This window comes from Sciurus carolinensis, chromosome 6 (assembly GCF_902686445.1).
Source record: "Sciurus carolinensis chromosome 6, mSciCar1.2, whole genome shotgun sequence".
Classification (NCBI taxonomy): domain Eukaryota; kingdom Metazoa; phylum Chordata; class Mammalia; order Rodentia; family Sciuridae; genus Sciurus; species Sciurus carolinensis.
The window spans coordinates 92,877,884-92,904,977 of NC_062218.1; the positions used below are offsets into that span (position 1 = coordinate 92,877,884).

The window sequence follows — 27,094 nt, forward strand, 5'->3', positions numbered from 1 at the left end:
ATTGGAAAATTTGTTAATTAGCCACAGAGTGAAAATAAGCATGAAGTTTTCTATACGATCTCATGAAACAAACAAAATTCTGTGTTGATATTGTTTCTCAAACAATCAGACCAGAATTTTATAGTAAATAAATTGACATCCACTTGAATATTCATCAAAAACTTTATTATACTATCATTATCTGTACACCTAGGGATATATTCCAAATGATAGTATTTGATATTTTTCTTTGTTTTTATTATTACTTAATTTTTTATTAAAAATATGCCTTATTTTTCAAAAAGAAGTCATTCTGAAAGTAAGGGGAAAAAGTTTGACTTATGACTGTATTTTTAATAAAAGTATGCTACGAGCCAAATAGTGTATTGCATCTGGCTTAAAGATGTAGGGTAGAGTAGTGGAGGGAGCACTGGATTTACTTCTAATTCTAACCCCTATTAACTGCATAACACGATAGTAACACATAGAGGTGCTTACCATCAGTGAGGATCTGGTCTAAACTTTACTGACTCCTTACTATATAAAGCAAGTAACATTACTATTATCATTTTGCAGACAAGGAAAATGAAGCCCAACAATGTTCTAGTAGTAAGTGGCAGAGTCTGATTTGAACCCAGGCGCTCTAGAATCCTTGTTTTTGGCCTTTAGCAACATGCTTTCTCTCACCTTGGGAAAGCCATTTTAACTATCCAAGCTTCTGTTTTCTCATTTAAAAACTAAAGGTAATGGCTCGAAAATGTAAGGTACATTTTGTCTGGAAACAATACAAAAAGTCAAGTGGCAGAGGGAGCAGACTCTTCTGAGTCATCTTTGTTGCTGACCTTCCACAAATGTTTTCCCTAACCATTGTCTCATCTTTGCTTAAGGATCTCTAAGTTTTTCAGAAACTAGCGAGAGTTCAATTAATACATATGTTTAGGGAAAGTGCACAAGTCACATACTCCTTTAGGGGTGGGTTCACCCTACGTCCTTAGTTCTAAGAAGTCTCCAAATTGGTACCAGAAAACTGCTGTAACAGATGTTTTGTCATTATACTCCTCAACAGGTGTCAGGGATAGCTATAACATTTATGAACCTTTACCAGAAAACTGAAGAAACAGGGGAAAAGCCTTCAGAGAATCAGCTGTGTTATCTTCCTGCTGCTGAAACATATTGCCAGCTCTAAGAATTTTAAATGCATGCTAGTTGTTATAGTATAGAAGGTGAAAGACTCAATTTTCATGTTCCAATTTATTGATTGGTCTCTTCTGCTTTATTATTGGTGAAGGCAGAATCAGAAATGAGAGAGGAAAATAAACCCTTTCTTTTTGGTAAGTGAGGGGGAAGCAAAATCCATCCCTATAAGTGAAAATGAGGAAAAGAGTTCTCATTGACAATGGAGTTAAGTGGATTTGTAATGAGGATGGAATAGGAGAAAGGTTTGTTTGTTTGTTTTTTATGGAGAATTAAACTAGATCCAAACCATAAATATTCCTATAAGCTATTTTAAGAAATTGGAACTTTTTTTTAAAGGACAATCTGGATTTTTTAAGGTTATAAAATGAGTTGCATTCTAGAAATATCCCTATTTCTGCAGTGTAAACAGCAGACTGAAGAAATATAACACTAATGGCAAGCCAGAGGTAAGAGGTGATGGTGGACTGAAGAAAGAGAATCATAGAGATCCAGATCCAGGAGTCATGAGTGTGTGGATGATAGAGCCATAGATGGGTACGTGGTCACCCAGAGAGAGCCTATGGTCTAAGAAAAGACCAACTAGGACCAAACTTTAGAAGCATCCATGTTCAAGGAACTCGTGAGCAGAAGAGACCTAAAGGGTATAGTCAAAGTGGTCTGGTGTCTTAGAAGTGAAAGGAAGAGTTTCAAAGGTGCATTGGTCAGAGCCAAGTGCTTTTGAAAGGTTAAGAAGAATAAGGCTGAGAGAGTGCACAGCACATGCCACAAGGAGGTAAGAGCATGTTCAATAAAGTGACAGGGGCAAAAGGAATGGTAGTAGGCCAAGAAAGGAGGTGAAGTAGTAGAAACAGAAGAGAGAAATAGGGTGATAATTGGAAGTGAATACAAGCTCAAGACCAAAGATTTTATGTTCAGATGCTAATGAAAAGACTTAATTCAGAAGGTGGGCCAGAACACATGTGGTAGGTAAATAATTATACTAAACAGAGAGCCAGCTGATTGTTTTTCCCCAGGCCTTTAAACCGAGAAATAAAATCTTTTTTGAAAACTGCTAAGTTACATGGATTTGTACTGGTCACATGATCATGAAGCTTGGTGTCGCCTCTTACTCTGCATGAGCCAATCAGGACTATGGACCTATGGTTTTTCAATCAATTGAAAATAGATACACAATTGTATTGATTCAGGTCTTTATTATCTTCTGAGAGAGTGTTGTGTTTTAAAATCTGCTAGCAGTTCAGTTTTACACAGATTTTCTTAGTGACTATTTGTATGAAAACCCTAAAATGCAATTTACTGCTGTGATCAGCAATAGGGGAAGGCTGTAAAATTTCCACTGTTCTAAATTCTATTCCCCTTGATCTGTCGTGCCTGGACTGTAATTTTTGCAAACCATTTATCTCATTGGAATTTTCTGCTGGAGTGTACATTGCCAGTGGTTTTATTTGATCACTAGCAATGAGTTCAGATATTCTTTTTCTGATATTGAGCTTTTCAAACAGTTCCCTAATGAGTCTGCCTCTCTGCTCTAGTGCTGTTAACTTTGATGGATTTCCTATTGTGAGAATAGGCTTCCAAAAATAATTGACTTATTTTCCTTAGTGACTGTTTTTATGGAATTTCATTATTTCTAAAATTGTGGATTTTAGTCTGCCTACCCAGAACTTGTCTGGCATAAGTTCAGTTTCCAAACATAAGTGGCATTTGAATACTGGAGACTTGAAACCTCATGCATTTTCTCAACAAATATGTATTGAGAACTACTCTGTGGCATGTACCTTGTAATTGAGTTTCCAAACTCTGATTCTTCAGGAACTGACATTTAAGACAGACCAGTAGATCTGTGATCATCATTCATCAAGATCCATGTTAAGTTGTGCTGTGGTAATACAGTGAATGAGATTTTGAAGAATGAGTAAGATTTAGCTAGAGGAAGAAGGGAAATAAGCACTAATTTTAGAGAAAAGAATGCTCTTTTTTAAAAAATAGCCTGTATTTTATATAAAGAAGAGGTGTCTGTGATGCAGGATGAAATAGAAAAAAAAATAGTGATAGAATGCTTTGCATAAGAGCACTCATCTCCTAGAATAGTGACCTCTATTTGGTCCTTCAGTTCACCATGTACTCTTGCTTCACCATTTACTCAGCTCCTTTCATAATACCTCTCTTTGGAAGTCTTTAGTGGCTCAACATTGTCTTCCAATGACAGCTAGCATTCAAAACTCTCCAGTCTGACTTGAGTGTCTTCATCGGCGTAAGGCCTGCTGATCCTCCTCAAAAACAGAAGTACTCCCTGTTCCTGAGCCCACCCCTCACTGTCCATCTGCACACTATTGCTCAGGTTGTACCCACTGCTCAGAATATTCTTCCTTTCCTGGTCCCTCCCTTCCCTGTCATATCAGATCCTCTGCACATAGTTAAAAACATGCCTATCCTTAAAAGCTAAAGTATCTGAAACAAATATTAATATGCCCATGAATGCCAAGAAAGTCATTAAATATAATTATTGTGTCATTAAAATAATTTTAAATTAAGTAATTAAAAAACTTTTGTGTGATAATTACTGTGAAAAGATGAGTTAATACAATGCTGGGTAAAAGGAAAAGGATAGTTTTAAAACATTTTTTTAAATTAACTATAGTACAAACAACTTTAGGCATATTCAACATGGTATTATTAATAGTTGTTATCTCTGGCTAGTTGGATAATGGCTATTTCTCTTGCCCCATTTGGCCTCTTCAGTATTTTCAGGGTTTTTTTTCCCCCTAATACTAAACATGTGGTGCTTTAATAGTGAAAATAATCACATATGTTATTTTCAACCTTGTAAACAGTTTTTCAAAGCCTGCTCTTCCTTCAGGAGGTTCAACTTATTCTTCCCTTCATAGATTCTTCTGTTATTTGCCAATCAGAAATGATCTTTACCTTCTTTCTGCTACCATTACATTTTTGGTTTTCTAACACTAACTTATAACATATTCTACTTGATATTTTAATTATACATTACAATCCCCACAGTAACCAACTGGTGCTTAGGAACAGAGATCATTCTATTTTTTTTTTTTTTTGGGGTGCTGGGGATCGAACCCAGGGCCTTGTGCTTACAAGGCAAGCACTCTACCGACTGAGCTATCTCCCCAGCCCCTCATTCTATTATTGAATGAATGAATAAATGAATACATGCATGCATGTTAATGGTAATACACAATAGTTCTCCTCTTTAATGAGCCTAAACCTTATTAGGGAGACAATACATGTCAAGAAAATTAAAAAATTAACTTTTAAGGCAATAGGACAAAACTGTCAAAAACTGTATAAATGTGGAACGTGTGGTACAGTCAATGCTAGAGGGATTCTATAAACAGTGTCAATAAAATACTGTTTCCCAAAATGAGATTCGGGGATTATGGCTGAGATAGACAGGTGCCAAAAGGAAGTACATTTACTTGGAAACATACGTTAGTGACATTTGGAGGTCAAAATTATGAATGCAGAGTCACAGACTAGAATCTGTGAAAAGCTCCAACCCATCCTCCCCAAGTCTCTCATCCTGGCTCTGCACAAAAATAGAACATGGCTGCAGTAATCTACAAAACAGATCTGCACCAATAACAGGCCATTGAACTATTTTAATTTATCCGCCTTTTCTGTTTTCCTAATGATGGTTATTAAAAGGACAAAAGGACTGAATTTTTTTTTTTTTTTGAATCTTGTTAAGAGCATTTACTGAGAGGAAAGAAAATGAAGTAATCTTTCTATCTGTAACTAAACATTTAGTGATAAATTGGAATGCCATCCATGGTTACTATTTTCAGGAGTAATACACTAGAAATAAACTATCCTCTATAGATTTCTTTCCCTAAAATTAAAAGTTAGCCTGTGGAGCTATACAGGTATCTCAGGGATTCAGTCAGATTCCAGACTGTGATACTATAATGTCTTCAGACCCCACAGGAAGAAACTGATGAATCAAATGGCAGGATGAGAAGAGATTCACAAGGCATCCATCCTGTCCACCAGGAAGCTCTGCTGGGTGCTAAATGCAGAACTGTTTCAATCCATTTTCTCTCATCTCCTGTCTATATTGGGATCTGAGTAACTTTCTTTGAAGGAATGTTATATACATAATTGCAAATGCTTTTCCTAAATGTTTCAAATAAAGGAAAGTCCTGGAAGTGTTGAGTCATAACTTGCTGTGCAGAATACTAGCCCATCTCATTCAATTTCTTCCCTACTTCATATTCATACATAGAGCTGTTAAATCTTGGTTCTCTGAACTAAGTAAATTAATTCATCAAAATTCTGGTGTTCAAGCTACCATTCTTCTCTGTCTTGGTATTTTATTTTCCTTTCTAGCCCCTTTAATTTCATTTTGTTTAACTTAAAAATGCATAAGTAGACCCTTTGGCAGCCCTCAAGCAGCATGGCATGAACTTCTCTGAGCCTTTTTGTTGTTGTTAACAGAAGGTCAACTGTCTGGGTCACAGAGGAAGAAAAGGGGAAATCTTTGGGACTAGACCAATTGTGTAACTGTATAAAAATATACTGAAAAATTTTCTATCCAAATTCTGAATTTAAGCTAAAAGTAGACCTCCAATACCTGAACTTTCTTTTGGGGATCTGATAGTCTGCTAGGTGCTGCATGTGGGAGTTGGGGGGTGGAACCACACCTTAATGTGTTCCATCCTTTGCCGCTCTGAGCATGATGACCTTTTTGAATTCTGTCTCTTCAAGGTGCATTAAAGACTTTAGGGTATTTGTCATATATAAACACCAAGTGCAAAGATCAAAAGCAAAGTAAATGTGTAAGATTAAAAACAGGCAAAATAGGACCAATCGCTTAATGCAAATACAACACTGAATGTTGTTTATATACTCTACTTCCAGCTCCATTGTTTATAAAGTGTTCATTATTTAATGGTTTCTATAGGATGCTTTTATAATTTTCAAAGTTGTTTTAAATTTTAATCCTTAAAAATGAATATTTTTAGTGGTGTAATATAAAATGTGCTTTTTCAGAAATGCTTTATTGTCAAGTCATTTTTGTACTGTTCCAATCTTTAAATAAAAGGAAGAAATAAGGAATATATAATGAGTTATATAACATTTAGTAGTATAATTCAGTCTTTATTTCATTAATAAGAATTTACTTCTTAGTTTCTTTGGTAGGAATTTGTCATTACAATCCCTAAAAGAAAAATAAAGGGAGTCATGTCATTACTTTAGATATTCATATACAAACAACACAATTTTTTTCCCATGGGACATCTTTAAAATACAAAAATAAAAGGAAAAATGGAATCATGAAAACAGAAGGGAGACCATAAGAATAGAAGAGTAGAGGATGGGGGTTAAGGGGAGCAAAAAAGTGGTTCTAGGGGATGAAAAATGACCAAATTATGTACATGTATGAATATATCACAATGAATCGCAAAATGGTGTGTAAGTATAATTAACCAATAAAAATTTCATTAAAGAATAAAATTTTTAAAGTTTCCTGAATTTTAGTTTTGACTATATTACCAAAAAAAGTCAAAATGTAAAGTATTAAGTGCCACATAGACCAGTTAGCTATTTAGTATTAGAAAAAGGTATCTTAAGCCTCATACTCCCCAATAAGCCTGTCTCCTCTCCCACAAATACTGATTGTGAGGGATGCTGGTGTTTTGGAAATAACTGAACAGACATCCCATTAGATAATAAAAAATAAAAAAAAACTGAAAACTTACCTTCAGAAGCATCTTCATATATTAAAGAAAAGCAATATTAGTAGTAATACACTTACTTTGTTTAACCTAAAATATTTGAATATGTAGTCAGTAAATTATTTTGTAATCCCTTATAAAGAAATCCATAGTAGCATGCCAACCCAAATTCCTTTTTAATCATAACACCATTAACTTTATCTCAAGATACCTTACATATATTTAAATTTCAATACAGTATAATTTTTATAAAATTTACCAATTTTAGGCTACCATATGAAGAGTTTTGCCAAATGTAACCAGCACTGAATTTCCATTATTCCAAAACATCCCTTTAACCTACTCTGTAGTCAGACCCCCCTCCTGTCCCTGAGTCCCAAGGAACCATTAACTTACTTTGTCATTATAGTTTAGCCTTTTCTATAATTTCATTTAAACAGAATAATACACTATGTAGTCTGTTATTTTAGCTTTTTTCATTTATCATAATGCTTTTGAGATCCATCCATATCATTGCACACATTGATAGTCTATGCCTTTTTATTTGAGTAGTATTTCATTGTATGGATACACTATAATTTGTTTTCCAGTCACTAATTAATGGACATCTGACCTATTTCTAGCTTGCTGATATTAAAAATAAAGCTGCTTTGACTAGTCATGTAAGTCTTTGTGGGTGAATTATACTTTATTTTTTCTTGGGCAAATTGGTAGCAGTTGAATGATCAGAAAATTTTGTTTAACTTTGGAAAATAGTTTGGCTGTTCCTTACAATGTAGTTGTTCCATTTTATGTGCCCACCCACAATATATGAGAGTTGCAATTCCTTTATACCCTTGCCAACATTTGTTGTTATCAAATGATATATATTTGATATATATCATTTTGACTTGATATATATTCTGATGGTATATTGTTATGGCTTAAATTGTTATGGCTTAAATTTTTGCGTTATTTTTCTAATGATTAATGAAGTTGAGCTGCTCTCACGTGCTAATTTGTTGTTCATATATTTTCTGAAGTGTATGTTCAATCTCTTGCCCAATTTTTGTTAACTAGACTATTGTCTTCTGAAGTCAAAAGCATTTGTCATGTTTTTTGGATACAGCTCCTTTTTGAGATATTTTGCAAATACTTTCCTTCAATCTGTGGCCTATCCTTTTCAAGAGGAGAAGTTTCTAATTCTGATGAAGTATAATTTATCAGGTTTTTTTTTCCTTTTATGAATCATGCTTTTGGTGGCATATCAATTTCTTTGTAACCAAGATGACAAAGATTTTTTCATATTGTGTGTTCTAAAAGTTTGATAGTTTTGCTTGCAGATCTAAGTCCTGTATGTATAGTGCCTGATTCTTGTCCTTGCTAATTTAGGACCCTTCTGCCTCTTCCTACAGTTTGGTTCTTTTCTTACTCATTTGCATCATTTCTGAATTTGCATATCTTCTGTTATCTTTTATGGGGACTTTGAGTTGTATCCCTGCCTCTTCCTAGAAATCTATGAATTGCTTGTTATTTTTTTTTCCTTTTCCTCTTTTAGTAGCATTTCTAAGAACATTTCCTTCTATGTTGTATGCATACCTTTCCCATATTTTTCCCTAAAAAGTTCAGATGTTTTATTTTGCCTGGGGGAAATATGTGAAAGTTCAAAAATACATGGATCTTGAAACAACCACACATTTAAATTCAACTAGGACTTAGTACAAAATTCAGGAAATGCCATTATGTTAATTTGATCATTATTAGAATAAAAGTCTATATTGATAGCACAAGAGAGTCAATCCTTTGTGGAAGAGTAAGTCAGATATATTTACTAGATCACGTTAAACATGACTTACATAACTAGATAATCACCCTAGCAAATATATGATCACTTGTCAAGGCTCTGTTCAGGCAAACTGCATTTCCAGTTATCCTTTCTTCGCTTCCTCTTTTGTGCTGCATCATGCCTTCTGTTGAACTCTGTTATTGCTTCTACAAAAGCATTTTTTTCTTGCATAGTGTAAACCCCCTAAGGACATTTTGGGCTTTCTTAAAATGGTGAAGTTTTTGCTACATATAATGTGCCCAGGAAATGTTTGCTGAATCAGTGATCTTACAGCTTTAACATTTCCAGAGAAGGAAATTGGTATCTCCCCATATGCAAAAATCTTAAAAATTCCTGTAGACAAGAATTCTCCTATCTCATCTGCTATGCAGTATAGACCTACTTTCTTCAAAATTGTCTTAGTGTAGGCTGCTAAAATGAAGTATCGTAGACTTGAATGGCTTATAAACAACAAAAACTGACTTCTTACAGTTCTTTAAGAAGTTAAAGATAAAGTTGCTAGCAGGTCTGATACCGGCTAAGGGCCTGCTTCCAGGTTTGCAGATGGCCATGTTCTCATTTTATCCTCACATGAAGAACAGAGAGAAAGCAAGCTCTCCTGTCTCTCGAAAAGGGCACTTATTCTATTCATGAGGGTTACACCCTCATGAACAAATTACCTCCTCACCATCACATTTAGGAACTCAACATTTGCATTTAAGTGGGAGACACATTTAGTCCATAGCAATCATAATCTTATTAACTCAAATAATTATCCATTGACTATCTTTCTCTTGAACACTACTGGCAATTTACTAAACACAGTAATTTATTTTGATTTTTTAATGATGATCACATCTTTGAGTGAGGGTGCCTTCTCTCTGCCACATATCCTTAAGAACAGGTTTTCTTTCTCATGAAAAGAATCATTATTTTCCTGAATCATTACTAGCTCATCATAAGTAAAACTTCAAGAAAGTGAGAAAAAAATTAGGTATTGGTGTAAAACTAAGCATCTGCCCTTTTACTCCTATCAGAAGAAAGACTAAACTTACTTTTAGTACATAAAATTAAATTTTAAGTATTGAACATTTGTTTTAAAACATTACTTCTGCTTAGTATTTTGTTCAATAATGTGATCCTGAACAGAAAACCTTTATGAACTATTCTGGGTACTGATATGATTTTAGACAATAATTTCATGATAATTTGATAAGATTTAAATGTATAGTGTATGGATTATAGAACTATTCAGAAAATAAACATAGTTCCTTATAAGCATGTTGTTTTGCCTGTTGTATTGAGTTATCAAAATACCTAAACTGCATAAAACCCAGTTAGCCTTAAAAAAAGTAATTGTTTCTGAGATCATAGCTGAGAAGACTTTCCCATTTTTTCTCAGACACATTTTTCTCCCAATAACATGTTCCTGGAGGCCCTGATCAGGCTTGCTTAAAATGAGCCAAGCAGTGAAGCAGGCAGAAGTTCTACCCAAGATGACATCATTGCCTATTTAATAATCAGAACACACACTGGTGGTGTGATTCCATAATTACTCTCATTGTTTCCACATGGATTGAATTTGAATGACCCTCTCTCCCATTAGTGATTTTTATTAAAATACTCAAAGGTAACTTCCATTTTCCTTAATTAGTATGAATTAAGTTGCCATTTGCTTAGCAGGCAGGTCTTCTGGTCATCGATACTTACTTCTGATGTGGTCTTACTCCATCTGTGCTGATGTTGCTGACATTCCTATACGACATGACATGACCTTGGCCTTGCGTCCTTCTGACTCATTTGCATATCTGTATTGATACTGCTGCTTCCATTTCTGCCCAGAACTCATCATGTGTCTGGATTCTTGTTTGCACTATTTGCTGCTTTTACCATTTAGCATAACTAGCATATATCTTTGTGGTGAATCTGTTAGAAACACAGAATAGTACTTTTTAATTCTAATTGTTGCTCCTTCTCCCAATTCTGCTTTGATAGCAAATATTGCTGCACCTGCTGTTTGTTAGCATGTGCTTCTTGCAATCTGCTTGCCCAAACTAACCCAGTTCTCTTCTATGTGAGCTGGATGACAGCCTCAGTCTATGTTTACTTTACCAGGCTCCTCTCTGCCTCCTCCCTTCCACTCAGCATGCTGAAGTCATCTAGGACATTGCCTCCATGTTTTTAACAGAGGAGTCAACAATTATATAGACATAACGGTCTCTCTCATTTCTCTGCTCCTGCTGTTTGTTGCTTCTCTTAGCTTCCCCTTGTACACATTCTCTTTATGCAGAATATGTCCTGGAGTAATTCTTTTAGAGATGTAATATTTGATGATACATTATTTAACTAGCTTCCACCAGAGGAATGTAAGTTTTATGAGGACATTAATTCTTGTCTCTTTTTTGTTGTTTTGTTCTTGTCTTGCCTAGAATGCCTGCAAATAGTAAATGCTACATGCAAATTTTTGAAGGAATAAAATTATTGTATTTCTTGGCCTTCTCCCTCACCACCAACTTCACATCATTTTTATGGAAATAATTATAGATTGTCTATTTTTCTGCTTTCTGATACCAGGTATATCCCCACAGTAGTTACCTTTATTGATGAGTCAGGGTCGTTATTCATATACTTTATTATGATCTGTTTTAATCTGACATCAAAATTCCCTTAAATCCTGTCAGGGATATTTACCCTTAAATTAGCTAGCTTCAATATGTCAGATGTTTAAATTTTATTTCCATTCTCTTTATATCAGTCTCTAAGGAGTAATGCACAACTTTGGGAAGTTTAGAACCCTCCACAAGCATTATTGGCTAGAGCCAGAGTTATTCCAAGAAGGAGTGTCTAGAAGCAACACCAGTCAAATAGTCTGACAGATACTAGTGCAAAAAAGCCCTGAATGAGGGGAAAATTCAGGTCTGTAGCCTATAATAAAGCCATATAAGGTAACAAGTTCAAAGACCAAGAAGAGAAACCATGCCAGGAGGGAAGTATTGCACCAATAAGAAGGTGCCTGCAGCAACTTTCTTTCAGGTATAATAAGCTAGATGTAATAGCTCCAGGCCCTTCATAAATGGTGATTTGTTTTTCTTTTTTTTTTTTTTTCTCTACTATTAGTTAACCTGCTGTGCAAGCTATTTATTGATACAGAAAATATTACTCCAGAACATAATGACTTGATATAACAACTGCATTTCTTAGTGTGCTGTCCACTTGGATCAACAGTTTGAGTTGGGCTCAGCTGAATGGTTTTCCGTTGTTCTCCTTTGGTGCTTTTTCATGGTTTCAGTGGCTCACCTGGGCTGGAGAGTATAATAAAACCTCATTCAGATGACTGGCACTTTTATACTGGCTGTAGATTGAGTCTCTGTAGTTTCCCACTTGGGCTTCATTATCTGGTGTCAGGCATGTTTCAGGAAGACAAAAGTAGAAGATGCAAGGTCACTTGAGGTTTTTACTTCAAACTTTGCCATAGCACTTCTGCCACATCCTGCTGGTCAAGGTTAAAAATTCACCTAAAGCCAGGGGGGAAAGTACAACTTATGACCATTTTCCATACCATGCCTGTCTCTCAAAGCCTTCTTCTCAAGCATTACCTTCAGACTTATAATTTCCAGTATTATAATGAATGTGCTCATGGTAACTATCTTTTCTGTATAAGTAAATTCCTTGAGGGAAGGAATTGTTTTCTTTACCTGCAGCATATAGCAGAGGACCTGGTACTAGTTAGCCCTTCATTAAATGAATGTGAAACCGATGGTGGATTGTTTGATGTGTCCATGTGTGTATATCCTGTTTTGTGTACTTTTGGTGGCTAAATTCTGTGATTATGTGATAAGATAAGTGGAAAAAGTGATTTGGAAAAAGTACAAAGTGGAAGTGTCTTTTCACTTTAAAACAGTAAGAGTCTTTGTGTATGTCAAGCAGTAACCATAGAAAGCAGTGTTCTTAGAATTTGCATTTATCTGTATAATGAGTCTTAGCAGTGTTTCCTACATCAGTCACCAAATCATATAACCAGATGTGGGTTCATCTTTCTCTACCATCATTGTCATTTGACATCAGGCCTCAGTTCATAGATGGCATGCATTTTAAAATGTCAGCTTCATGACCATTTGTGCCAAAATAGTGTCTCAATAAGGAAAGTTGGTTTGCAAATATAGCCCTAATTATTTTGCTGAATTATTTTAAATGATCTCACTATTACCTAAAATTAATTGGTAGCACTAAAATGATTTGGTTTTTGGAGAATTTAAAAATTCTTTGTCGTATTTAAGTTCTTATATATGTAGTTACCCTGGAGTTGCCTCAAGTTGCTTGACAGCCGCTGGGATTGCCTCTATTGCTGACACTGCTACTAAATGCTGTTAAGCACTTGTCACATTTTTCCCTTGTGGTTTGGAGATCACTAAATTTTCTATGTTTCCTGGGAATCCTTAGGCATTAAAGGCATGAGCCTTTCTGACAATTTTGTTTTATGTAACTGTAGTCTGCAAGTTGGCAAAGGCAGACTTCATTAAGAGACCAAAAGGATATACATGAAGACTTACTGTTTTCTCAGACAGGTAATTCTTCATGAATGCTACATGCAGATTTTTGTGTGGATTACACCAAAGAATCACAGAATGAATAACAACTAATCCTAGAAGGACCATTGGTGAATATTTTAGATAAGTATTTTAAAAAATCTTTTCTTATAGAACTATGAGAAAAATAGCTATGTATATGAAATCAAGTCTTTAGAATTTATTTTAGTGGTATTTTATTAACAATGAAGAATTAAGATGGAGTGAAAATAAGGCAAGCTTTCCTGGCTGTGGAAAGAAAATATAGAGAGAAAAGAAATTAACTTCAGATCTTTGTTTCAAGATAAAAATGAATTATTATAAAATATGTCTGTATTCATAACTTAGACTCTCCTGGTTGGGTTTCATATACTGCAAGCCATCATAGAACTGAAGGGAAATTTATTACAGTCACCTGGGATATCACTTCATAAACATAGAAAACATTAGAAATTGAAATAAGAATAATGAAAATTTCAGTTTGAAAGAATATAAATTGGGAAGCAAGGGAAAAAACAGTTGTGATACATGAAAGTCATTACTTCTTCTGAATTCCTATAAATACTAAAAAGTGTTTTCCATTAGCAGGATACTGGTGGCACGATAAATATATTTCGCCTCTGTACGTTAGGGACAAATACTGTCCTAAAGACACTTTAAGTATGCCAGGTGAGGCTGTCTTCCCACCTACCAATTGGGAATATGGTCTAACAATCTATTAGGTATCACCAAACCAGAGGTAAAGGTGCAAGTTGGCCCAGGAGGCAGACCTGTTTGGTTGGGAGAATTTGCGGGCAAGACATGCAGGAGATGTACTCCACTACTGAGCCTCACAGCAAAGTGGTGTCAGCAGCATCCCTGCACAATGATAATCCTACTAAGAGTTAAGCCCTGCATGATCTACAGATCATTATCTGAATATAGGTGCATTCCACCACAATTAGAGTGTATTTGTTCATTAGTAGCTGAACATTTTGAAGACTATAAAAATTTAAGTGATCCTAAGGCTCATTATGGCACCTTGTGCATCACAGATTACACAGTTGCTGTATGTCTTTATGTGCCTTTTATATCTTACTTTAGGTCCCAGTGTGACTATGTATATTACTTTGTGAAAGTATAAACCATAACAAATGATTATGGAGGAATTGTTATGTGCCTTTGTGCAGAATAGAAATAGAATAGAAAAAATAATACATATTTAGTCCTCTCAACATATTCTTTATTCCATTGCCTAAGCACTAAGTCAAGGGCTCTATTTCATTTAACTCAAATGGGAAAGAAAACAAGTCTCAGGAACAAAGTGCAGAAATCTAGTTTAACTTGCAAAGATAAAATGAACAGTATTTCAAAGAAAACAAGAGAATTCTTACACTGTATAAAACTAAAGCAATACTGGCTTTGGAGTATGACAATTTTCATACTAGCCACTTGCCAGCTATGTGATCAAGGGCAAGTTATCTAATCTCTGAGCCTCCATTTCTTTTCTGTGTATTAAAGATTAGCTAAACTTCTGAGTGATTGTTAGGATTAATAGGTGAAGTTTCTAGCATCATACTTGATACATAATAGATGCTGAACAAATGGTTACAGGGTTGGGAAGTTTTCTTGGTTGTAGCCCACAGTTATTCAGGAGAGGCAAGCCAGAGTATACCTGCACTGTTGTAGTTTGGCTCCTGGGTGAGTGGGACCATTTGCCATGTGGAGGGACTGGCACTGCTGTAACTTAACCTCCCCAGCATGACTTGGATTAATTGACTCTGCCGGTCATTATTGCACTAGCAACATGGAAAACTCCAGCAGGACTCTACTGGTACTGTGGGCTAGTTTTATCTGGCTAGTTACAGAAAGACAATGCTATGATACCAGAACATACAAAGTCTAAGAGTTGAAAAGACCATGATGCTCATATCAGGTCATAGAGCATGGACACTTGCTTCTTATATTGCATATGTTTCAAATGAACGTGAAGCATCATCTAGGATAGAATAATGTCTTGCATATAATCTATATACTGTACTATTTTTCTGTTGTGATTAGATTACAAATTTCTTCAAAACACTGAATTCTGATCAACTTTTCATCATGTTGTATTTTATTGTCAACCCTTATAAAACTTACGGCTCCTTTGGGTGGATGTAATGCAAAGAAATTGTAAAACTGTTTGACATTGTATAGCAAACCCTCATGCTGAGAAAAATCAAGGATTGGTGCTATCATTTTCAAGGTCCAGGAAAATAATGTGATATATAAGCTTGTACAGCTTGTTAAGGAAATCACTGAATGAGAACTCCAGTCTCCAAATTCCTAGTCCAAGGACTAGGGATGTAGCTCAGTGGTACAGCACTTGTCTAGCATTTGTGAGGTTCTAGGTTCAATTCCTACTATTGAGGGAGGATCCTTAGTCCAGAATTCCCAATCATAGAGCTGTTTGCATCATTGCCTCTGGCAGGGGGGCTGGGGGATGTGAAATGTATAGATTAGTATGCATGAAGTTGAGTACTGACAGAAAATGGAGTACATGAAAAATACTTAAAGCAGTATCTGGCACATAAAAAGCACTCAATAAATGATAGCTGTTATCATGGTAACAGTTTAGTTATGAATAGTTTTGTCACTTTTTTCAGTATGTTGCTCAAAGTAACTTATTTCATCCAAGGATAACATTTTAAGCTGTATTATTTGTCACTCAGCAAGTAGCTTCCTTTTTCACTTACACTCTCAGAATAGGAGTCGGTGGATATTTTTAAAAATCTCCCTTCCAGAAGTCTTTCAGGAATAGAGGCTTTTGCCATGAGTACTGAAACTAACTGTGGAGTCAGGTACTTGTCCTGTGTTTTATCGAAGTCTCAGATGATATGTAAATAAGACAGAGCTCAGTCTTGTTGAAATATACATTGAAATTTGGTATATTTCTTTGAAATAAAAAATGTAAACATTTACTTTCCACCACTATTTTTAATCCCCTCATTTCCTCTAGACTAGACTCCTTAGTAAGAGATTTAACAATATACCAATATTTACTTAAAATTTGTGCCCTATAGTCTCTATAGAGTTGGTATCTCATTTCACAGTGTGCCCCACAGTTGATAGCAGGAGACATTGCCTGAGAGAGTTTTGTCTGACTATACAAACAGAATAACCTTTCATAAAACTATAAACTGTCAAGATTAACATTGGTCATTAAATTCAAAGAAAGTTCCCCTTAGATTTTTTTTAAGGTAAATTAAGGACTACGGTGTTATCACTAGTTAGTTTGATTCTAAGCCTTTTTTCAATAGTTACTATGAGTAGCGAAAACATGGAAAACTCTTCAGCAGGGCTCTACTGGTACTGTGGGCTAGTTTTATCTGGCTAGCTACAGAAAGACAATGCTTTGATACCAGAACATACAAAGTCTAAGAGTTGAAAGGACCATGATGCTCATATCAGGTCATAGACCTGATATGATTTCTAAGCCAAGGAAAAGAATATGTTGAGTTTGCACTTGTACATGGCCAACAAGAATTCTCTGAGGGAAGTTGCTCAAGGAAAAGAGCCAAATGAAGAAAACATCTCCGCATGTGCTAAGCATGACCATTTTGCTTAGAGCTGGATGACTTACAGGGTCTTCCATCGGGGTCCGATGTCAGACAAGGCCTTAGTTGTTTGATGTTGCAACTGTCTGCTGGGAACCTCACTGTAAGAATTCACTAAAAGCCTGTTTCTCCCAAGTGTGCAGTCCAGTCAGATCTCCCTCCGCTACTGAGAAAGGTGGTAACCAGCTGGAGAATAAATACAGTAGGGGCTAGCCCCAGACAAACTTTTTAGAAGTTATATCTGCATTGTCATCCCCACCCAGTGCCCAAATTGACTTTTCCACAGGAGCCTGCATCACCCCTTACCCAGGCCTTCTCTCCTCAGTCAGTTCCCTGTACTATTCAATTTTCCTTTTCTGCTTCTTTCCCCATGTCAGAACATTTCTCCTCTGTCATCCCATTCCCTGAAGACACTGTATGCCGTCTATATGTTCAAATAATTATGAATAAGTGGTAATATGTACCTCCTTCTCTCCATGTACCACATTTGCATTTTAGCAGTAGCTTTAAATAAATGAAGAGATTCAAATGCTGTGTATTCCATGTATCCTGGCAGGCCGCAGGAGAGATCTTTCAGAAACAAGTCCTTTGGTTCTCACCTTATGTACCCACAGGACTTTGGGCCTCTCCTGAGCAAAACCGGTGTAAATTGCACTCTAACCTCCTCTGCACCTGGCTGTGTACTGTAGCAGAGGCAGTGCTTTCGTTTCCATCTGCCCAGGAGTCTGTGCCATTAGAGCAATTTTTCAAAGAAAGAGAATAGTTCCAATGTTAAAGTGGGCCTAATTTTCCGTTTTGCAACTGGGATTTCCTTTGGGGCCTCTGTTAGAAATCAGTGCCCCCATTAACAATGGGCACAAAACCCACCAGGGAGAGGTATGAAATGTGGTAATGGAGGTTGCAAAGGGAACCCAGGAGATGAGCAATATGACAAATTGAAAACTCAGTGAAATTACAGCTGTGCTGAAAATAAGAAATGTTGGGGAATTTTCATATTTACCTGAATTCCAGGAAAGACAAGGTGGATTATGAAATAGAAATAACATCTAACTTGAAGAATCTGGCTGGTCATTGCTTTGTTGGCCAATATCCTGGTCCTCTTACTTTAAGCCAAAGAGTAGCCCCAAAGTCACCAACCTTGGCCAACCTCCATTTCCTGGTGTGCTCTGAGACAGTTTATGGCTCCATTTCTATTGTGTGCAAAGTTTTACACCAACAGACAATCCTACTTTTTCCATCACACCACCCACACGTTGCTGAAAGTCAGGAGTAACATTTATCTTCTTCAGAAAACAGATTTTTCCATATGCTTATAATATAGTCTTTCTTTGGTGAAGAGGGAATTTAACATGTCCTTCCTTTCTTAAAGGTAACTAATACAGACTTTTCTTATTTAAAAGTTAAAACCATTGACCCCGAATTAAGTGGTATGTGGTTTGATTGCATTCCAAAAGAGAATCACACTTACTCTACAAGGTGGCTAACAGAGTCTGGGGCTGGGCTTCTGGAATTCAATTCCTGCTTTTCTCTACTTGCTCACTGACATTGAGAAAGTCCCTGGGCCTCAGTTTCACCATCTACAGAAATGGAGATCATAATTACAGCAATTTCAAAGTGACTTCACATATGAAAAGTGCTTCAGCCAATGCCTCACACATAGTAAACACTATAAGTTGTTAGAAACTGAATGGCTTTTACATTCATATAGATAATTGTTAAGTGGTTTAATTAGAAGGGGAAAAGGCAGTAATTTTCCAACACATCTGACACTTTGAGGCTAAAATCCAAGTTTAACTATGATAGATATGCAGTTACATATCTGTGGCTAACATATTGAGCACTTAGTGTTTTATATGTATTGTGCTAAGCAGTTTACATGTTTTAATTCTTAAAACAACTTTGAGGAAGGTACTATTATCTCCATTTTATCAATGAGAAAACTGAGACTGAGTAAATGAATTTATAAAGGCTCAAGAACTAGTAAATGATATAATACCTTAAAATTGATATAACCCCTCCTCTATAATGCCTCCCCAAATATGTTTGCAGCCAACTATGTATTTTGTGATACTATAATTCTCATTTATCAGAACATAGTAAAGCAAATGAAGTGTGTTTCATTTTTTCCCCACTCCCTGGGTTGTTGGTTTGATGCCATGATTTAATCAGAATGAGGAAACTCCCGGGCTTTGAAGACATTTTTCTCCTCTTAAGCGCTAATAACACAAAGTGTCATTTGTGGCTCAATATTATCCAGACCCAGTGGGAATAATTTTTATACCAAAAAAGAAAAAGAAAAAGAGGCAAATATTTCCTTGACTCCTTTTCTGTGTGATGGATAAATCCTGGCTGTGTAAAATTGTAGCTACGAGTAGTAAATGACACTTAGAGCAAAGCAACATTGCAAAGGAGAACTCCAGCCAGCCTTGTGGACATTCCTGGTTTACCATAGGATTTGCTGTGAGAGAGAACTCTAGTACAGAGCTCGATGCCCACTCTTGTGCTTTCCAGATAGCAAAGGAAATTGACTCATCTCTATTGCGGGCTGGCATTGGCTTTTCTGTAGCTGCTCTGTTCTCATTTGATCCTTAATTGTCTCATTCTATGTGTGACTAGTAAGACACTTCTAGTATGCACTTAGAAGTTTGATTTTGCTTCCATTACCCAGCAGACATGAATGGAACATTTCCATATCCTTTTGGCAACAAGCAGCATTTGCGGTTCTGTCCCTCTGGAAGTGATGAGATACTGCTATCTCTGATACTTCCTGTGAATGACACCACCAGCCTAATATGACAGTTCTCATCTCTGCATTCCTCTAGGGTTGAAGTCTGTAATATAGCCTCATGTTGGCTTGTTCTCTAGCAGTTTTTGTCTGTGAAGAGACGGGGAGCCCTAAGGTATTTCCTAGAGGGTCTGACTTGGTGATAGACAATAGTACGTTTATAAGAGGGGAATGGAGAAAAAAGGAGGAAAAGAAGGGTGTAGGTCTGCTTTACCTCCCAAATTAGAGTGTGACCTTCTCAGCCTGTAGATCATATATTTTTTCCTATCACTTTTAATACTTAACAGAATATTAAGCAAATAGTGAGCAAACACTGGATGCTTATTATCTGAAGGTCAGGTTTTTATTCATAGATTATGCCCTAAAGATACTATGCCATTCACTTGAACTTAATGCGGCCCAAAGGAATTAGCATGTTTTGTAAATGTTATGAAATTTTGCTTACACTGAATTGAAGGTATCTCTGAACTAGTTTTAGATTAGCCCTCCATAATACTATACTCCTTATTTTCAGCGGACAAACCTCTACATTGGTGATACAGTGGTAGTTGTGGTAACAGAAGTGTACGTAGTTCTATAGCATAGAATAACTCTGAGGAAAGTACTAACAGTGAAATCCCATAAATAACTAAAATGCTGCAGTGAGTGAAAACTCATTCCAGTCAAGAAAAATGCATTTGGCACACTCACTCGACTTGGGAGTTGCATGCTGGGGTGCTAAACTGCCAGAATATCAATTGACTATATAAGCGTGGGTCTATTTCTGGATCTTTTCTATTTCTATAATTCTATTCAATGAAGCCATATGTATTTTTGACAATATCAAACTATTGATAACTGTAGCTTTATGGTAACATTTTAAATCAGGTTAGGTTGTTCATCTTAAAATTATACAATATTTGCATTTCCATGTGTGTTTTTGAATCAGCTTGTCTAGTTCTACAAAGATCTCTGCTATAATTTTATTTGGAAGCACATTAAGTGTACAAATTAATTTAAAAAGAATTGATGTCTTAATGATATTGAGTCTTGCTCTTCATGAATATGGAATAACTTTCCATTTAGATATTTTCAGTCGAGTTTTGAGTATAAACAGGCCTAAGATGTCTTAGAATTATTTTTAGGCATTTGTTGTATTTTCTAACTATATATTAACGTTTTCTCTTGCAACTTTGCTAGATATATAAATTTAGAGATATTCTATACAAAAAGTCACCTGCAAAGGAATATTTTAATACTTTTCTGATATCTGTGTGCTTTTTCTTTCATGTCTTATTTCAAAGAATATGATCTCCAGAAATTTTGTATAGAAGTGGCAAATGCAGACATCTTTGCCTTGATCAAGAAGAAGATAACTTAGTCCTTTAGCATTAATTATGTTAGTGAATTGGGTTTTTATACGTGCTCCTTGTCAGGCAGAAGTTGGTTTTTTATTTTTTTTTTATTTTTATTTTTTAGTTGTTGAGGGACTTTTATTATTTATTGATTTATATGCAGTGCTAAGAATCGAACCCAGTACATGTTAGGTAAGCACTCTACCACTGAGCCACAACCCCAGGCCCTAATATTTATTTTTGTATTTGTTTTGAATTTGACCATTCTCTTCATTTTTCCCTACATTCTGTCAATGTAGTAATTAACATTGATTGTTTTTCAAATGGTAAATGAACCTTTCATCTTGAAGATAAACCCCAGTTGGTCACCAATGTTATCTTTATATATTGGTGGATTTGATTTGCTATTTTGGATATTTGTCTCTGTCTTCATAGGAAATTTTTTTTCTGTATTGTCTTGTCGGATTTTAAGTTAGAGTTCTGCTTGCCTCATAAAATGTGTTAGGCAGGGACTCCTCTATTATTTTACGTCATATTATTTCTTCCATGTTTGCTAGAACTTACTTACTAATGAAGCCATTTGACTTGAGTTTACTTTTAGGAAAAGTTGCAATAGCAAACAATTTCTTTAGTAGATATAGAGCCATTCAGATTATCATCCTATGTCATTTTTGGGAAGGTGTTTTTTCAAAAAAATTGTCCATTTCATCAAGGCATCAAATTTCGTTAGCATTAATAACCTTTTTATTCCTGATTTTTATAATACTCCATTTTCTTTTCTGCTATATTATTCATTTTTCCAGTGCTTGTTCTATAGATTGCAATATGCATACCTACACTTTCAGAGTTAATGTTGTACTAGCTTGTAAAAATGTGGAAAATTTGTAACCATGTACCAGCATCAAACCTTTGGTGATTGACATGTAACGTTTGCATACATTGAAAACCTGACTAGGTGCTATATTTGCTTTCAAAATTCTTTAAAGAACTTAAGAGGGAAAATGTATATTTAATATTCCTATTCCTTCTATCTTGTTTCACAATTCTGATAGTCAATCTGCTGTCATTGAATTCTTTTGTTTTTCTTCATTTGGCAGTGTATTTATTCTGCCTTCATTCCTATGGGGGTATTTTTGCTGGAGTAGAATTCTGGGTTGATAAAAATATCTGCTAGAAATTTTTTATAGGGAGTACATTAAGTTTATAGGTGAATTTAGAGATCATTGCCTTTTCCTTAGTTTTCAGCAACTCGATTATGACATGTTTAGGTGCTTTTTTGATTTTATTGGGGGTTCACAAAGATTCTTAAATATATGCAGTTATTTCTTCAAATATATTTTCTGCCCCATTCTTGTACCTCATTAACACATATTTTTGATCTTTTGATATTATTCTACCTCTCTGAGACCCTGTGCACATTTTTCTATTACCTTTGCGTTCTTCAGTTTTGACATTTTATATTTGTCTTCCAGTTCATTGACCGTCATCACCAGTCTACCATGGTCTGTCAAGTGAATTTTTATTTCAGATTTTAAAAAAAAAAATTGTATTAGTTGTTGATGAACCTTTATTTGTATGCAGTGCTGAGAATTGAACCCAGTGCCTCACACATGCTAGGCAAGTGCTCTACAACTGAGCCACGATCCCACCCCCAGATACTGTATTTTTCAGTTCTAAGATTTCTAAGTTTTCTTAATCATTCTGCCTTTTCATTTAAGTTGGCTTTCTCTTATAGACTATGGTTAAAATGTCTGCTTTAAAATCTTTTTCTGATTCCTTTGTCTTGTTATCATGAGTTTGGCATTTGTTGACTGCATTTAGCTTTAGAATCGGTCATTTTTTTTATTTAGCTATTTATATTGGTGCTTGATTTTCTGGTGCTGAGGATTGACCCCAGGACCTTGAACATGCTGGGCATAATCAATGATCTGTAACCCTAGCCACTTGTATCTTACTCTTTGTCTAAAAGCAATTTTGAACTGTGTTCTTGATACTATAAATATTATATTGCATTAACCCTAAGTTCCTGTTATATTCCTTGGGAGATTCTCTGCTAAAACAAAATGATTAACAACTTGATTAGGTCCAGACTACAAACTCTACCTTTGCTTGTCTTTAGCACTCAACCCTGTGAATTTTAGACCCAGGCAGTGATTTAAATATCAGTGCAGTTCTCTTAAGTGGATCTGGGTCTGACTTAGGCTGAGATATGTGCACATTCATGCGTGGAACCAGGTGAGCTGCTTCTCTGGTTCCTCCTCCTCCTACTTTCCAGAGGCACTTCTGAGAAGAAAGACATTGTTTCTGTTGGAGTTTTAATCACTAGTACTGGTCCAACTGCCTTATATTACTCTATAACTAGAACCTACATTCAGGGGAAAGCCGCTAGAGAAGTGAGGAGGGGCTGTAGTGGGGTAGGAAACTCAGTCCCATATAATTGCCTTTGCAAGTTTCTACTGCACTGCAGATTACCTGCATTACCTTGAAAAGTCTTCAAGGAGTTATTTTTAGTAGTTCAGCTGAATGTTTTAGTTATGATCATTGGGAGGACAGACTATGAGTTTACATTGCCATGTCAGAAAAGAAGCTACGGAAGGTAAATTTTGAAGACAGACTGAATCCTGAATTTAAGAAATATGCGATATTGCTTGTCCTTTTCAAAAATTTTTTCAAAAATTTATGTAATACCAATTAAATTGAGCTAGACCCCCTGGGTCAAATATATCCAGAACCTATCACAATCCTCCATCCATTCACTTTGATTTACTCGTTAAATAACAATAGATTTAATGTATAATCTGTTAGAAAAATACTGAATGGAGTATTTATCTGAGGTTAGAGGGTGAAGGGAGAGGAGTTCATAAATCTAACTTGAATAATATACAGCCTTATTTGAAATTGATCAACAAACCATCAAAACCTTGCTGGATCCCCCTTTGTGCACAATGATGAAATACACATAAAGAGGAAATATCTACTGAAAAATACGCATACCTAAAACAAATGAATTCAGTCTCAAACAGAGATGAAGACCTTACCATTTTTATTCACTGATAAAGAGAATAATGTGGAAACTTGCATTCAGCTCATTCTATATACTTCTACTGTGAAATCCTTAACATGTAACTATTATTGATTCCATCTTTGGAAGCATGTTTTGCAGATGTACCTTTTTGTAGTCCTGAGTTTTCAGGTTCTGGTCACATTTCTTTTGTATCATAACACTCTCAAAGACTTTCGAGATTTATGGATACTATAACAGTAGCAGTAATACATAGGAGACATATTTTTAGCCACATGTTTTGTGCTGGAACTTTGCAAACATTGTTGCACTGAACCCTGCTAGATTGTATTTTTTTTTTTTAATGAGTAAAATAAAGCCAAATATGCCAGGGCCACAGCTAAGTAGCAAAGCTAGGATTTATTATGGCCAACTGGGTCATAAGTAGGACTTAGAAATCCCTGAGCCAACATGAATAACTCCTACAGATTAAGATAAGTGAATAAATGAACCAGCCTTTCAGTGTCACTCAATCTGTTAGTAAACTCTTCCAGTGGGAGCTCATGGTGATTTACTATATTTAAAAACTGGGAATTGAATTAGATTTAAAGTTGGGCTTCTAGCTAAAGTTCTCCATTGAGATTTGATTTAATAAATAAAGCCAAACTTGTGAAATTAGTAAGGTAGAATATTTCACATTCTTTTCTGAATGACTTTAGCTACCACCACCTAGTAGCTAGTAGAACAAAAAAATTTTCTCTGATCATATGTGATAATTTTAAGGTTAAATTCATACTCTTAGGAAACTCCATCATCATTAGTCAGCTGTTGACCAGTTGCTCAGCATAGTTGACAGGCCAATTATATAAATTAGACTTTACTTTTTTGGAAGTCCTGAGTCATGGTTAGAGATGTGTTCTAAAGATAAAACCATATCAGTCGAAAACAAAGCCAGTTGTTGATTGCTTCTCAGGAGAAAATAATTTTAAAAGGGGAAAGGAGCATTGAATAGGTAACTTGCCTTCAGCAGGGAACATCTCTAGGATAAGGGAGTATATATTTTCTCATTCATCAAGTATGCATCAAGTACCTGCTATGCACGCATACTATTCTAGATTTTGGGATTATAACATTAAAGCCCAGGTGGATGCCATCACTTCTTGCATTCTCAAGTGCTTCACAGCTGCAGTTGGTGTCTTTCCCTTCTGCCTTAGTTTTGCTCTGCCACATGTACATGTAATAGTCCCCCTGTTGGTATAAATTCCTTTGACCTGAAATCCTCCCTAGTTACCCCTCCACTTCTCTACACAGGGATCTAAACTCATGATTCTACTTTTTTCTCATTATCATAGTCACACTCCAATCATGCTTTTGTACCCACCCTTCAATGAAGTTGCCCTTGTGTTTCAGTAAATTCCATGTTGCCAAATCCAATAGTCAGTTCAGTGTCTTCATGTTCAGGTTGATCACTCTTGCTCTTTGAAAAGTTTTCCTCACTCAGAACACCATACTCTCCTGCCTCACTTGCTGCTCCTTCATGTAACCCTTCTCCAAGTTTTACCATGTCTTAGGGTCTAGTCCCTGAATGCCGTCTTTTATCTGTACACTCTGGGTGAAAGCATTTTCCAATCCCATCAATTCAAGTAGTACCAAAAAGCTACAACTTTTAGACCTCTCTTCTGACCTTCAAACTCATACATTCAACTGACTACTCCACATCTCCACTTGGATATATAATAGATATCTCAAACTTCAATGTATCCAAAACCAGAGCCACCACACTAGATTGTTAACTGCATATAACAAAATTCATACAAAAACCAAAAAGGGAGAAAAAAAATAATGAAAACCACTTGAATTACATAAAATTTCTCGTGTTTAAAAATAATAAATCTAAGATCAAAAGTAGGCAGTTCAAAACATGTCTGGCAACACCATACTCATCAGGAACCTAGACCCCTAATTTCTTGCTGCTGTTCTAATGTTTTTTCTTTGTATAAGCTATCTGCTGACACCCTTTGTATTCACATTCAGGTCAACAGGAAGGAGAATTGTGATGCTACTTCCTCTTGCTTTTAAAGAAACTGCCTGGAATTCAAGAAAACCCATGCTTATATTACATTGCCCAGAATTTAGATTATGGCCACACCTAGCTGTGGTGAAGGCTGGGAAGCATAGCATTTTTAAAGTGCATGGCAAAATATTCAGCTAAAATAGAACTTCTGTTAGTAAAGTGAAATAAATGGACATTAGGAGTCAATTGGCCATCTCTACCACATTCCTTGAATCTGATCCCACCCCTTCCTTACTAGCCTATCTAAATTCAGAGTGCCTCTTGTAAATCTCTTTCCCCTTAACACTCAGAACTACGATACATGATTTTTCTGTATATATGTGAATATATACATTCTCTCCCACATATTCCATGGATTTGATGACTGACTACCCTCCTCACTAGAATGAGAGAAGGCACTTTGGTTCACTGCCACCTTCCCTCTGAAGAGGGAGCATTTAAAGGATAAATGAAAAAGGAGCTAGCTATGCCTAAGTGTAGAGGAAATTCCAGGCAAAGGAAAGAGTTAAGTGCAAAGGACCCGTAAGAAATGGAAACAAGTATGCTGGGTTTAAGGATTGTCCTGAGTTTGGAGACAAAAGAGATTAGTAGGGCTGGAATATATAGTAAATGAGACAGTGGAATAAGAGAGCCAGTAACAACTCAATAAGGGTTTACCATGGCTGGGTTTGTAGCTGAGTGGAGGAGCGCTTGCCTAGCATGTGTGAGGCATTGGGTTTGATCCTTAGTACCACATAAAAATAAACAAAGAGTTAAAAAAAGGGGGGGGGGGGGGTTGACTGTCCCAGAGGCAGTAATGTTACCAGTTTCTCTGGCACCTCAGTCATGTCCTGCCTTTGGAAACTCTAGGGATGGTCTGTTGCAGACTACACCATAGCTATTAGCCACATACTGCCGTTTAAATTTAATACACTGAAAGCATATGAAACGAAAAATTCAGTTTCTCAGACCCATGAGCCACATCGCAAGTGTTTAGTGGCCACACGTGGCTATGGTTTCCATCACAGCAAGTTCTATTGCACAGTGCTGCCCTAATGAAGCAGTCCAAGGAGAGATAATGGCAGATTTGCTT

At 35.9% G+C, this 27,094-nt stretch overlaps 1 protein-coding gene across 5 annotated transcripts in view; it reads left to right on the forward strand.

Annotated features, from left to right (window-relative positions):
* Fer (FER tyrosine kinase) overlaps nucleotides 1-27,094 on the forward strand; it is a 499,968-nt gene that overhangs the window by 458,674 nt on the left and 14,200 nt on the right. Inside the window, exon 18 of one of the 5 annotated variants that reach the window (XM_047555291.1) lies at nucleotides 5,122-5,255. The exons of the other annotated variants lie outside the window; for them this stretch is intronic. Within the exon in view, the coding sequence (XP_047411247.1) occupies nucleotides 5,122-5,161 (40 nt within the window). The 3' untranslated portion in view covers nucleotides 5,162-5,255. Of the gene's footprint in view, nucleotides 1-5,121; nucleotides 5,256-27,094 lie in introns of those variants that run through there. 5 annotated transcript variants of the gene reach the window in all.